This window comes from Aricia agestis, chromosome 14 (genome assembly GCF_905147365.1).
Source record: "Aricia agestis chromosome 14, ilAriAges1.1, whole genome shotgun sequence".
Taxonomy (NCBI): domain Eukaryota; kingdom Metazoa; phylum Arthropoda; class Insecta; order Lepidoptera; family Lycaenidae; genus Aricia; species Aricia agestis.
Window position 1 is genome coordinate 12,877,251 of NC_056419.1, and position 14,006 is coordinate 12,891,256.

General features: G+C 39.3%; 2 protein-coding genes across 2 annotated transcripts; one reads left to right on the forward strand and one right to left on the reverse strand.

The window, feature by feature from the left end:
* The first annotated feature begins 448 nt into the window (after window positions 1-448).
* LOC121733944 (probable E3 SUMO-protein ligase RNF212) lies at window positions 449-9,148 on the forward strand. Its single transcript, XM_042124347.1, has 8 exons — window positions 449-476; window positions 546-610; window positions 1,347-1,466; window positions 4,549-4,681; window positions 5,704-5,813; window positions 7,042-7,119; window positions 7,922-7,995; window positions 9,007-9,148. Exons 1-8 carry the CDS (start codon window positions 449-451, stop codon window positions 9,107-9,109), a joined length of 711 nt encoding a protein of 236 aa, XP_041980281.1. The 3' UTR covers window positions 9,110-9,148.
* Window positions 9,149-9,526: 378 nt separating this feature from the next.
* Window positions 9,527-13,683, reverse strand: LOC121733708 (aspartate, glycine, lysine and serine-rich protein-like). The gene is made up of 3 exons (XM_042124054.1): window positions 12,726-13,683; window positions 11,285-11,577; window positions 9,527-9,680 (listed from the first exon to the last, which is right to left on the reverse strand). The coding sequence occupies exons 1-3, from the start codon at window positions 13,552-13,554 to the stop codon at window positions 9,540-9,542; spliced, it is 1,263 nt and encodes a 420-aa protein (XP_041979988.1). The 5' UTR covers window positions 13,555-13,683; the 3' UTR covers window positions 9,527-9,539.
* Window positions 13,684-14,006: the final 323 nt, after the last annotated feature.

The following is a 14,006-nucleotide window of genomic DNA, read 5'->3' on the forward strand; positions in this document are numbered from 1 at the left end:
CCCAACACAATATTACCATGTTGTCTAGGAAGCACCACTCCAGAATTTGAAATTACCTACAACTTTTTTTTCGTGCACTAACGACCTTAAAATTATTAAGCATAAAAAAGTAATTGGTCTATATTTTAAAAGTAAATCACACCTATTAATTATTAAAAATTCGTGAAATAAGTGAAGAGACATAATATTTATATGAATTTGTACTTAGATACATTTTAAAATTATTAAAAAAGAATTTAAAAAAAATTGTGACCAAGTACCGTTGCCATTAATTTCAATAAAAAAATGTATGCACTATCTGTCAAAAAAAGTTATGGCCGAAATAGTAGAAATTAATTTATTGTTATTACTATTTTATTTTACAAAAGTTATGGATTGGATACATTGTAATAATTGCTTTAATCAATTAGAACCTGGTATAACATTACATTTAACGTCATGTGGTCATATGTTTTGTAATACTTGTCTAAATAATGGTAAGTTATGTTCCTTACAATATTTTACTTTATTAAAATAAATAGAAATTATAATATCATTTCTTTTAGGATCGAAAGAAAATACCTGTTTGGTTTGTCGTGCTCCATGTAGTATGATGAAGCTCGTTCCCGATGTAAGTTACAACTCTCTTTATTCATAGTAAACTGTCTACTCTGGTAAAGTAGTTTGATGACAGCTGTTAAAGTTCACTTAAAAAAAATACAAGTTAACATATTATTATGTCTCTTGTTCTATATAATATGATTCTGACAATCAATGAAGAGAAATTTTATAGGATTTATTGGATCTTCTTCTTCTTGAATCTATTGTACCGAGCCATAGCATTAATACTGTCACGCTTAAAACTTTTTTTATGAAATAAGGGGGCAAACGAGCAAACGGGTCATTTGATGGAAAGCAACTACCGTCGCCCATGGACACTCGCAACATTAGAAGAGCTGCAGGTGCGTTGCCGGCCTTTTAAGAGGGAATGCGCTCTCTTCTTGAAAGTTTGCAGGTCGTATAGGTCCGGAAATACTGCTGGTGACAGTTCGTTCCAGAGTTTTACAGTGCACGGCAGAAAGTTACGCGAAAAACGCACGGACCACGGTGGAAGACTGCCACTTATGAAGGTGATGAGGATGGTATATTTTTCGCGAGGGACGATGGCGAAAAGTTGCAGGTGGTATGATTCCGAACAACTCCTCAGGGCACTCCCCGTGATACAACCGATAGAGGATGCAGAGTGAAGCTACATATTCAGAATCTTTTAGCATATTTTGTTTTATCAATAAAACAGCAAAACTTTTAATAACTCATTAGAGATTTCTCTCGTTTTATCTTGGAATTTTTCTTGAATGTTTGAGCAGATGAATCAAGAAATTCAAGATTATTTCACGGAGCCGGAAGAACTAATTAAAAAGTGCTGCGAAGTTTTCCACTTCCAGCGGCAGCATCGGCGGCGGCTGCTGTCATATTTATTGCAGTCGGTAAATTGTTCCCAACAATTTTAAACTCGATTTTAATCCCGTATTTTTCAATTGCTTCCAACCGTTTTGTAATTCGATTCTTTTTTAATTTGGTCTCTTTTGTTTCGTGAAAATGTGGTCCGATCGCACGTGTATAATATACTTACTGGAAAAATTATATCTTCAATAATTATGTAACTATTGCTAGACATGCAAATAGACATTATTTGGGTACCTACCTATAAAGGGGTGAGCACACTGAGACGGGCCGTGCCGGGGCTCATCGCAAAAATCCGCCTCCATAAAATTTGTATGGAAGCGGAAATCCGCTGCGCCCCGACACAGTGTACGATATGCGCATCCGCTTCCATACAAATTGTATGGGGGCGGATTTTTGCGATGAGCCCCGGCACGCTGAGCCCCGGCAAGGCCCGTCTCAGTGTGCTCACTCCTTAAAGATAACATAATATAAATATAGTGTAAATGACTGTAACCCCTCTACTCTTTGCTCGAGGGTTAAATAGCGTACGGCTGACTGCACATATTTTTCTACTAAGTAATAAATACTTTATTTCAACACTTTTTAAATTATTGCATAGCTTTTATCGCGGGACGCGCGGCGATCGAATCAAGAAATTCCGTTATGAAAATACCTAACACCCCACACAGGTGCGTTGCCAGACGTCGGCACAGTGTGTGTGTGTGTGCGACTAGACGTATGCGAATTATAATTGCACTAGATGACGCTCGGACTCCGTTGCGCCAAAATTCGTTTATCGCGCGAGAACCGTACTTTTTTTTGGGATATAAAGTATCCTATGTCCTTTCCCGGGACTCAAAGTATCTTCAAACCAAATTTCAGCAAAATTGGTCCAGCGGTTTGAGCATGAAGAGGTAACAGACAGACAGGCAGACACACTTTCGCATTTATAATATTAGTATGGAAGTATGTGGATAAGTATAGATAAGTTGATGAAAAATGCTAAACAATAGCTTTACAGCGGCAGTCCGAGAGTGTCACACGTATTTTTCACTCTATTACATCATACCCCTAATTTTACACGTCATATTTATGACATGTAAAAAGTAACGACATCAAACCTCTCAACACCCTTATAATTTAATCACTGCTAAATATCTCTCCCGCGCTTTGCGTACTTTAATTAAGGCGTATAATTAAGAGGGGGTAGGGAGGCTTCCAAGACTTTAATCATATAATGGTAAGTCCCCATGAAGTTGCCTCGTCACAACTGAAGTTTCGTTTATTCCTAAACACTGCCTGCGTAAATAGAATGTGTCATCATAAGCATCAAACGCCGCGCTCAGATATTTTAATGTTTATTTAACTTTAATAAAGATTTTCTCATAAACTCCTTTGAATTTTGTTAAACTCTACTATCCTATAATACATCTATAATGGTCTGTTTGTAATATTGAAAAAACCGTTTTTTACTAAATGCATATGAATGTATATAGGGTACAGACACCAAAACAACATTTTTTACAATTTTTGTCTGTATGTCTGTCTGTCTGTTTGTTTGTTCCGGCTAATCTCTGAAATGGCTGGAGCGATTTTGACGGGACTTTTTAGGCACATAGCTGATGTAGTAAGGAATAACTTAGGCTACTTTTTAACCGACTTCCGAAAAGGAGGAGGATATATTTCACTTTTTTTATAATGGTACCCTAAAAAGTAAATCACCAATGCAAAACAAAGTAAATCATCAATGCAAAAATCGGTATAATTACACAATAGGCGAATATGATGTTGCATTACAATTTTTTTTTTATGAAATAAGCGGGCAAACGAGCAAACGGGTCACCTGATGGCAAGCAACTTCCGTCGCCCATGGACACTCGCAGCATCAGAAGAGCTGCATGTGCGTTGCCGGCCTTTTAAAAGGGAATAGGGTAATAGGGGAGGGTAGGGAAGGGAAGGGAATAGGGGAGGGTAGGAAAGGGAATAGGGTAGGGGATTGGGCCTCCGGTAAACTCACTCACTTGGCGAAACACAGCGCAAGCGCTGTTTCACGCCGGTTTTCTATGAGAACGTGGTATTTATCCGGTCGAGCCGGCCCATTCGTGCCGAAGCATGGCTCTCCCACGTATATTTATTCTTTAAATTATCTATACTATTACATCTTAGATACTAATATGATAAATGCGAAAGTGTGTCTGTCTGTCTGTCTGCTACCTCTACACTTCCACACTGAACTAATTTTGTTGAAATGTGGGGATTGAGTCCCGGGGAAGGACATAGGATACTTGTCATACGACGCGATAATCGAATTTTGGCGCAACGGAGTTGCGGGCATCATTTAGTAATCACTCTTATGCTATGTAGGTACTAACATACGGTTTTATTCGATCGAGCAATCATGTAGAGTAACCACGGCTCGGGCTTTCGTCCACACATTCAGCATTGCTCGATAGTTTTACTCCAAAGCGAAGGAAATTAGATACATTTAATTCCATCGAACCAGCTCGATGCGAGTCTTCGAGCTGTGAGTTTTGCGGTCCACACGGTGGTTTTTGCTCGATTTGAAATAAACTATCGAGTAAAACCGTATGTGAGTACTTAGCAATACTCTACACTCACATTCTCTACATAGACACAACATGTTCTATTCATATATTTCGATGCTTCTATTTGCTGAACTTCTGTGATCTTGCCATAAGTAACTTCTTTAATTTACGTAGAACTTCAGAGGGCCTAGACAAGCGGTAAGCGATTATCGTAAACGCCAAAGCCAACGCCACAAAATGTATGGGATTTGACGTATTTGAGTATTCGCTAGCGAAGCGATGACTTATGTCAAATCGCATACATTTTGTTAGCGTTTACGATAATCGCTTGCCACTTGTCTACTACGGCGGGCCCTTTAGCCAAGACCTCTTCTTTATCGCTTCTTGATCAATAGAATCGCCGATCAAAATGTATGAAATTGACATAAGCGTTCGTCGATACATGATTGACGTTCGACTCATCAATTCCATACATTTTGATCGGCGATTCTATAAGGAAGTGATAAAGAAAACGCCTTGGCTAGGGGCTGTGTTGTCTCCCAAGAAGTAACTTCTCTATTCTAATCTTCTCCAACAGACAAAGAAGTTCTACCGAGCTCGGAGTGAGCTGCAGCGCATGACGGAGGTCTGCCAGCAGCAGCACAAACAGCTGAAGGAATACCAGAAGATTATCAAGGTCATGGAATCACAGCTGGCTTCCGGTGGACAGAGTGAGCGGCCCCTAGACTATCAATTTTATTGCGCATTATCACGTGTTGTGCTATATTAATGACGGTTCAGGGTTAATATTGAACGCGCCTTTCAATCAATTGTCAAATATATTGTTCAATGATATTGCACAGTAAAATTATTGATCGTCTAGGAGCCCACTAATTATTACTATCTTACTAATCTAATATATAAAAATAAGTTGAGTTTTCTTTCCTGACGCTATAACTCCAGTAGCTCTACCATGAGTTTAAAGCTATAGTTTTTATCGATACTCGATATCGACTACGTAAATTTTTAGTAAGGCAAATTTTACAGCGCCTCTAGCGGTCACTTGCGGAACTAAAATCGCCATACTAAAAATTTACGTGGTCGGTATTGAGTATCGATAAAAACTATCGCTTTAAACTCATGCTAGAGTTACAGAACGCACGAACCGATTTCCACGGTTTTACATTCGTTGGAAAGGTTTCGGGCTCCGTGAGGTCTATAGAAAAAAATTCAGAAAAAACTTAAAGAGAAAAGTAGGAAAACAGGGAAAATCATTTTATGGCAAAACAACAGCCGGGACAGCTAGTATTTTAAATGCGAAAGTGTGTTTGCTGTCTGTCTGCAGTTATCTTCACGCTTAAACGGTCCAGCCGATAAGATGGGTATGGAGATACTTTGAGGGGCTCACCGACTCGCTTGGCTGGGCCACGTGGGAAGAGTGGAAGCGGGGTAAAAAGAGTGTATAAGAGAGGCTGACCTGCGTGACCTTCAAGTCAGTAACTGGCAGGAGGTAGCGCAGGACAGGACTCAATGGCGGAAGCTCATTTCGGAGGCCAAGATCCACTTCGGATCGCTGAGCCAGCGGAGTTAGTTAGTTTGATACTTTGAGGAACGGGAAAGGATTTAGTATCTATATTTGTCGCGGAAAAATGTACGGTACATTTGCGATAAAATAATTTCTGTGCAACATTTTGTTTATTATATTGGTACTTATAAAATATAATAGATGATGATTAATATATCCCTTTTCCAGAACCTTCTTCGCCATTCAACATACCCATCTCTCCAAACGCGAACCTGTCTCCAGGCTTCATACAGACTACACCCACCTTCAAGAGAACAGCTAAGAGTACTCCATACAATGTAAGTACACTTTTACTATGTATGACTAGGCAAGAGCATCACTGAGACGCTGCTTAAAATAAGATACACTTAAGTTTATAATGTTGTCTTTGTCATGCCAAGTTAGAAAGTTGAGAGGACCCCGAGCTAAAGATTTTTGTAGCTCTAGAAATTGACACTTTAATTCAATAATTGCAAATAGCATCCTTTTAGTAACAGCCTAGGCAAATAATGATGTGGCTAATTGAACAAAATGGCGACATTTGCATCACATTTTATTTTATCTCTAAGGAACCAGGGTCAGAATATTAGATGAGACAAGATCAATGCTGAGCATTGATAAGGACAGGGAAAATGATTTGTATTAAGGAAATACCCTACTTGATATAATATGATTATATAATAATTATTGTTTATCATCTGCCTAGATACTTTACGACATGGCTGTGAGAGTTTCATTTTATTAAGTAAGCATAGGTCAGGGTGGAAAGACGCACGATAAAGCTATTGTTATACTAGGAATAAATCTTTGTAAACGGGGAATACCCTAAAAGTTCGCTACCAACGACAAAATCAGGTCATGAAATAAACCTACAAGGATGATACTTTGATGGTATTGACAGGAGGTCATTCTGTTTCTCTTGTGCCATTTTACAATCTGATTGTGTCAATTCTTATTATTCTATCTAGTCAATTATCATGCTGACGGAGTTGCGGTGGTTGTGTCTTGCCCGTAGCTTCGTCTTGGGTGGTGAGAGGAGCGTCACAGAGTTTTAGTGAGTAAGGTCGCGGCACATACCATCTTCACCGCGATGAGCCCCACATATCCGCAGCGGGAAGCCCCATCCCCTGCGTCGAATGCGTTAATGCATTTCTCTGCGTAAAAAAAAGGGGAACCTTATCATATTTTTGGATCTGTGTCCGTTTTTATCCGTGTGCCGTGAGACTTGTCACAGAAATTAATAGAGATTTTGTGCTCGTACTACGTAGGTAACGTTTTCAGACCTGCTACTGTTATAGTAAATACAGAATAACATACATACCTACGCACCCTCAAGTATTATCATACCATGTACTCAGTCAAAACATTGCTCCAAGATTTAGTGACTATTATAATATCTAGTTCCTATTATACCATCGACTTCACTTAATCTATCAAAGGGTCGCCACCTCAGATAAAACATTACACAGGGATAAACACCAATGTAATAGGGGAACACCCGAACTGATAAAATAACGTTGCCCCTAGCAACCGTATCACTCGAGCCTCGTGACCCCCGCGCGTATTAGCAAGCAGAGGTCCGCCTGCTACAGTGGACAGAGTCAGGTAAGAGAATTTGTTGTCATACGTGTAAAGTACCTATCCCATAAGAATACTTTATAAGTAGCCTATGTTTCAAACTATAGTTATATCAAATTCTATACTTACTTATAGTGTTTTTTGTGAAAAATTTAGTAAAATGTAGCGAGTTAGTTGCCAAATCTGATAAGTAATAACTTTCTGAAACACTATTTTTTATTATTATTTTATTTTTATTTATTCGGAAAACATTTTTATTTATTCGGAAAATATACGTGGGAGAGCCTTGCTTCGGCACGAATGGGCCGGCTCGACCGGATAAATACCACGTTCTCACAGAAAACCGACGTGAAACAGCGCTTGCGCTGTGTTTCGCCGAGTGAGTGAGTTTACCGGAGGCCCAATCCCCTAACCCTTACCCTATTCCCTTCCCTACCCTCAACTATTCCCTTCCCTTCCCTTCCCTACCCTCCCCTCCACTATTACCCTATTCCCTCTTAAAAGGCCGGCAACGCACTTGCAGCTCTTCTGATGGTGCGAGTGTCCATGGGCGACGGAAGTTGCTTTCCATCAGGTGACCCGTTTGCTCGTTTGCCCCCTTATTTCATAAAAAAAAATTCAGTAAAACACTCCAAAAACGTACGTACCTTTAATTCCGTTTGAACTTTGGATGAAAGCCGACTACCTATAATGGTTGTATGTTTTGCATTACGTTGGGAAGTTTTCTAAACGGACGTTTTGACAATGCACACCATCACTGATGCTACAAGCAAACAACTTTCTAAAGAACCATATTATTATGCCACATAAACCGTGCATTTTGCCACAGAGGTCGAACACATCCAACAAGATCTCGTCGACGGTTCTGACGCCGCCCACTCCGTGCACGCCTGAGTCGGCCGGGTACAGAGAATTTTTAAAGCACCTCTAATACGGTATTCCTTTATGTAATGGCCACGCGAATTGTTAATTAACCGAGAGGAAAAAGGAGGTTCTATGTTGTTGCTAGCGATATTGAATAAGCAAAAGTTGAATTTTCTATGCGATGCGAATTATGTAAGCCGTAAGGTACACTTTGGTACCAGCTAGTCAAGTCGTTATATTATAATAAAATATGATCAGTGGCTTAAGTACTACAGTGAAGCAAAGAGACGAACATAAATGGACTGCCAAAATTGTGGCATTCTTTTAGGCTTTAGAATTACTAATTATGAAAAAGAAAAAGTTTAAAGATCGGGCTATGTGTAGTTTACTAGATTCAGTCAGTTCATTGAATTATTTACTTGATAATAAACCCGATTTGTTAATGACTTGACTATATAAAGTAGTATTTCTTAATTATACTAAGCGACTAAGATTTCCTCTCATTCATAATTCCGTTTCGGAATATCGATTCCGGATTACGCAGGCGGTGTTCATAAAATCCGTGATCCACTTCCCGATGTGGGCCAAGGTTGGGCGAATCGATATTCCGGAACGGGATTCTGGAATTCTGGTACCTAGTCTATTACGATAGAATGGCACAATTATGGCGTCATTATTGTCTGGCTGCTTTGTGCTGTTTTGTGTAAAAATTGTTTATAGATTACGTCTTCTACGCGGTCAATTTTTTCCATGCTAAATTTCATCAAATTTGGTACTGTACACGTGCAATGTTATGCAATGCAATGGATATAAATCTTTCTTTTTAACCGAATAATGGAGTTTCATCTCTGTCGTCTACAGTAGTTCAGTCTCATAACAGACCTAGCATGGCAAAAGAAACACCAAGACAAATTTCCTTCGTTAATTATTTGTCACTTTGACTATTCTGCCGTAGAAAAAAACGCTTGGTTTGCTAGCATGCTGGCATTACTTAGCGAAATTTTAAAACGATGCATCTAATGATTCCTTTTAACTTTTCTTGGTTTTAAGGTCAGGTAGCTTGGAATCTGGATACCTGTCCAGTAGCCCCTGGTCTCCAGTCTACTGCAGCGGGAACACAAGGAAGTGCCCCTTCAAGAAATACAACTTTTAATTACTTTCTTTGATTTTGTTATGAGCTTATCAGCATGTTTTTTTCAATATAGTTTGAGTTATTTTAACATACTGTTGTTATTTACAAGTTAGGTTACAAACAAAATTTTCTAATAAGTAAGTACTCCTAATATTTTTCAGATTCTAAAACATTATTTTTACTAAACTTTTTTAAGAAGAAAAATGCTTGTCAGTGGTCCCTTTATTAGCTGGTCTTAGCCCATAAACATAAGAATATAAAAATAATGTTTTAGAATTTAGGGGGATCAGAAAAATATTAGGAGTACTACTTTGAATTTCGAACATACGTCATGAATCTTGATGGCGGAAAGGATGAGTCAATCTTGTTAGCAGACGTCGTTTACGCCTTGGCCTGCAAGTACGAAATAAAAAAAAAAAGCAAATGTCAGGTCCTTTATTCAATCAACTCGTCAATGTATCGGCAATATCCCCTTGTTCTGCTGGTACCCGCCGCTGGCCTCCTGGTGGCCGTGGACCGCCTGAGCGCCGAGATTGTTGAACTTCTCAAGCAGCTCGGCACCACCCTTGTAGCCCTTTTGCAGGTATTCGCCCTGAAAAAAAAATAAAGTCATTAAATTGGCGCGTCGATGACTCATCACGGTGACATGGAGGGAAAAAATAGGTTTGGCCAAGTGCCATAGTCCACAGATTTTAAGTTTGAAGTAATATTTTTATGCCAACTTATAAGAAATATTAAACGTAGAGCTGTAGCAAAGGGTGTTTTGAAATTGAAACTTTAACTTAATGGTCCATGTTGGGCTGTGATTAAAGATATTGCCGCCATGATTGTGAAGCTGTATCTGGCAAAATTCCGGTTCATCATAAGCAATCTTAGACAAAAATGCCCCTCTAATCACTTGGTCCGTCATGGAACAACATAAAGATGCTGCATTATAATAGTTTAAAATAATGATGAGATTCTGCTCTCAATCGCGCACGTAAGTAAAATGAGTAAATTGTACCTTTGTCCTAACAATTTATGACAACCCTAGCCTAAAAGGGGCTTTATTACATTACCCGTACTATAGGAATAAATCATATTGGTAATAAAGGTCTTGTGATGTCTTTAGTTTACTTCCATACCCCTTACCCTACCCCAAACATTATGGAACTCACATAAAGACATGACAATGTCAAATATGATATTATATTTCCTATCGCGAAAAGAAAGAAATCCTCAACATTGTTAGCCTACCCAGGCGCGGTCGCGGCCTGAAATTTTGGGGGGGAGGGGTCACTCACTAGTCAGTACACCAATATATATTTTTTATCTGCGCCCTCGGACGGTTCTGGGTTGACAACTGTCTAAGGACGGACGCAGTGGTGGTTAGGGGATAGCTAGAAATTTTCTTCTATTATTTGGCAAGATTTTGAGATTTTTCAATTTGACCTTAGATTTTGGGGGGGGTCATGTCCCCTGTAACCCCCCTTTCGGACCGCGCCTGAGCCTACCCTAATGTCAAATACCAGCTGCATCTTGCATGTAGCTTCGTTGCACTTTTCTGGTATAAAACTGTTTTCTTCCGAATTCCGGGACACAAAGAATCTCAATTCCTAATTTTGTAAAATGTCCTCTGTCTCAAACAATCATACTTCCTCCGTCTCAAATAATCTTAATTGGTACTTAATGTCATCAAAATCAGTACAACGGCTTTAGCACAGAGAGACACACTTTTGAATCCATACTAATATTAGAAATGCGAAAGTGTGTCTGTCTGTCTATCTGTATGTCTGTCTGTTACCTCTTCACGCCTAAACGGCTGAACCAATTGGGCTGAAATTTGGTACAGAGATACTTTGAGTCCCGGGAAAGGACATAGGATACTTTTTATCCCGGGAAAATATTATACGGTTCCCACGCGATAAACTAATTTTGGCGCAACGGAGTTGTGGGCGTCATTTAGTTTATAATATTACTAGATGACGCCCGCAACTCCGTTGCGCCAAAATTCGTTTATCGCGCGGGAACTGTACATTTTTTCGGAACAAAAAGTATCCTATGTCCTTTCCCGGGACTCAAAGTATCGCCATGCCAAATTTCAGAAAAATCGTTTCAGCGGTTTGGGCGTGAAGAGGCAACAGACAGACATACAGACAGACAGACAGACACACTTTCGGATTTATAATATTAATATGGACTATTATTAGGACATACCTTGTTAGCCTTAGCGTCATCGATCTTCTGTTCAGCAACGTGGTGTCCTTCCTTCCCTTGCGCGTTGGCGTCCAGTATTTTCTCCTCATGTGCTCCCTTGAAGCCTTGCTGGGCGTTTTCACCGAAGGATCCAACGTTTTGACCCGCGATCTTGTGGTCTGCTTCGTCATGAGCCTCATCATAGTAGCTCTCAGATTTCTCCTCTTCATTCTTACTGCTTGAAGACTTGAAACCTTTGTGGACGTGGCCCTTTTTGTGGCTTTTGCCTTTCTTTACTTGTTCCTCGTTGGCACCTGAATAAGAAAAGCGTAGTTAATAATCAATTAGTGTATAAACTTTAACAAAACTACGTAAATTATATTTTCCCTTTGGCCTAACATATTGATATTGTCTTAAAGTGTTATTATTATCATTAAGTTGCTGTAGCAGTATATACACTATACAATATACAATATGGATAGTAAAAATCAGACCAAATATTTTGGTCGACCACAGTTGTCCAAATAAAATCAACTTTATAATAAAGTTAACACCTTAAAAATTTCTATGCCGAATTAATAATTTTAAACTAACTACCGAGTACCGAGAATTATCCAAAAAGTATTATCGTGTATCACAAAGTCTAAATATTTGAACAATGTTTTGAGTATAGTTCAAATTTTTCACGCAAGTATGAAACTGTCTAGTCATCTAATTACATTTAACGGAAGGCGTATTTGCTGGTTACTGTATTAAGAGCTATTATGTGCTTAAAATATTAACAACTTGCAGTTTCGAAATTTATAAACGGTAATTTGTTTAATAGCTCCAGCAATAAACTAACATGAAATTACGGTTTTGAGCGTAACATTATTTTAGGTTTATATGCGCCAATCTAGATTATTGCTAATCTTGTTTTGAAGTGTCATAGTTTCTCTTTCATATGTACGAATAAATAGAGAGATAGAGCATAATATTATTAATACGCGAGCGAAAAACTTTGTATCCTTTTTTACGAAAAATGCGGAATCGTAGGAGCATGTGCACAGTCATATAGTTTATATGGTGAAGGAGTGCACCGAGCTAATATTATTTTGAACTTATGCTTTTACCATACATTTTTTTAAACAAATAAAACATTACACAATAAACACACTACGATGTGCACACTACCATCTTTTTGAGTGACAAGCCTATACATACGAATTATACTCTTTTTTATGGTTGAAGTTTGTTGTCAAATAAAAAATGGATTGTTGTTTTTTTAATTAAATCTGAAATAGTTAATACTTTAAACCACAGTATAGCAATATGACATATCCCTAACTAATATTGCTATACTGTGCTTTAAACGGAGAGCCAAAAGAAGAAGATAATTAAATTTAAGGTCGAATTTCGACTATTGGGTGATCTCTAGTTAACTTTAACTATAATATTATGAAAGTAATTTTAAACAACTCACCATGTTTATCAAACTTCTGTCCACCTTCGTAGAACTTTTCATCTCCCGCGGCTTTCTTCTGCGCTTCTTCATCCTTGTAGAAGCTGGACTCTCCTTTCTCCGCCTTTGCCGCTGCAGCCGCTTGTTGAAATCCCTCTTGTCCATGTTTCGATTCTTCTTCAGCCTTCTTTTCTAGTTTCTCAATGTTAGCATCTGCCCCTTTCTTCTGGGCTGCATCGTAAGCATTTTTATCGACATACCCTCCTCCAACTTGCGCTCCTAGTACTGGATGGTAAAGTAGTCCATTGCCGAGACCGATTCCTCCAACCCCAAGGCCGTTTATTCCCTGAGTCAAGCCACCGCCTAAACCTATACCTCCCGCTCCAATACCACCGAGTCCACCAATTCCTATCCCACCGGCGCCTAATCCTCCTACCCCTAATCCACCAACACCTACATGACCTACACCACCTCCTACCCCACCCACACCTACACCACCTACGCCACCCACACCTCCTAAACCCCCGACTCCTCCATAGCCCAAACCGAGTCCCTGTCCTAGGCCAATTCCTCCAATGTTTCCAAAGCCACCCAGTCCAATTCCTTGTCCTATTCCGCCAACTCCGGCGACTGTGTTTAGGACAGAGGAAGCTGATCCTTTAATTTCATCAGGATAATCCTCGCTTTCTTCTACTTCATACGAGCTGGACAGGGGGAGTCCACTTCTCGCGTCCATGCCTATAGCGTCCAGCCTTTCGTTGACATAATCGAATGGTGTCTTGTCTTCGGCCAACTCGTGGACTTGTACCGCTCTAGTCACCGCTATAACAGCAAAAACTAGAAGCAACATTTCGCTGGTGTTTTTGTTAATATCACTTAACAACTAATTGCTGTCGTCTGCTGCAATGTCTATTTATAGTGCAATCAATTCGGTGGAACGTTTTGGTTTCTTATGGGGTTCGCGGTTTTGGCCGGGTGGTCGTTTCCTTCCTGTGTTATTGTCTTAACTAATCCTAATGAGAACGATTGTGGTAGATACAATGAGTGCAACCTTGCTTTCCACTCGATTGGCTTCAGCAGTGGGGCGTTGGTTGCGCAACCCGTTATGGTTAATACGTTTTCACCTACAATTTTGTCAAAGCCATGGATTAGCATTTAAAAATTATGTCCAGAGCCTCGAATAGCCTTTTAATTTAAGAAATAATGTATTCACTGTGTAAGCAACTTAAATGAAGCTAGAAACTGTCGTCTTTAATAATATTAGGTCGTTCCATATTCATCTCTAGAGAAAACTTTTCTACA

Excerpts from the sequence above, each read along its gene's own strand:
- LOC121733944 (XM_042124347.1), top strand. The coding sequence starts at position 449 with ATGTTTTGTAATACTTGTCTAAATAATG. Across the intron at positions 611-1,346 it reads TGATGAAGCTCGTTCCCGAT|ATGAATCAAGAAATTCAAGA; the intron begins GTAAGTTACAAC and ends ATGTTTGAGCAG. Across the intron at positions 7,120-7,921 it reads GCTACAGTGGACAGAGTCAG|AGGTCGAACACATCCAACAA; the intron begins GTAAGAGAATTT and ends ATTTTGCCACAG.
- LOC121733708 (XM_042124054.1), bottom strand. The coding sequence starts at position 13,554 with ATGTTGCTTCTAGTTTTTGCTGTTATAGCGGTGACTAGAGCGGTACAA. Across the intron at positions 11,578-12,725 it reads ACAGAAGTTTGATAAACATG|GTGCCAACGAGGAACAAGTA; the intron begins GTGAGTTGTTTA and ends TTTCTTATTCAG. Across the intron at positions 9,681-11,284 it reads ATGACGCTAAGGCTAACAAG|GGCGAATACCTGCAAAAGGG; the intron begins GTATGTCCTAAT and ends TTTTTTTTTCAG.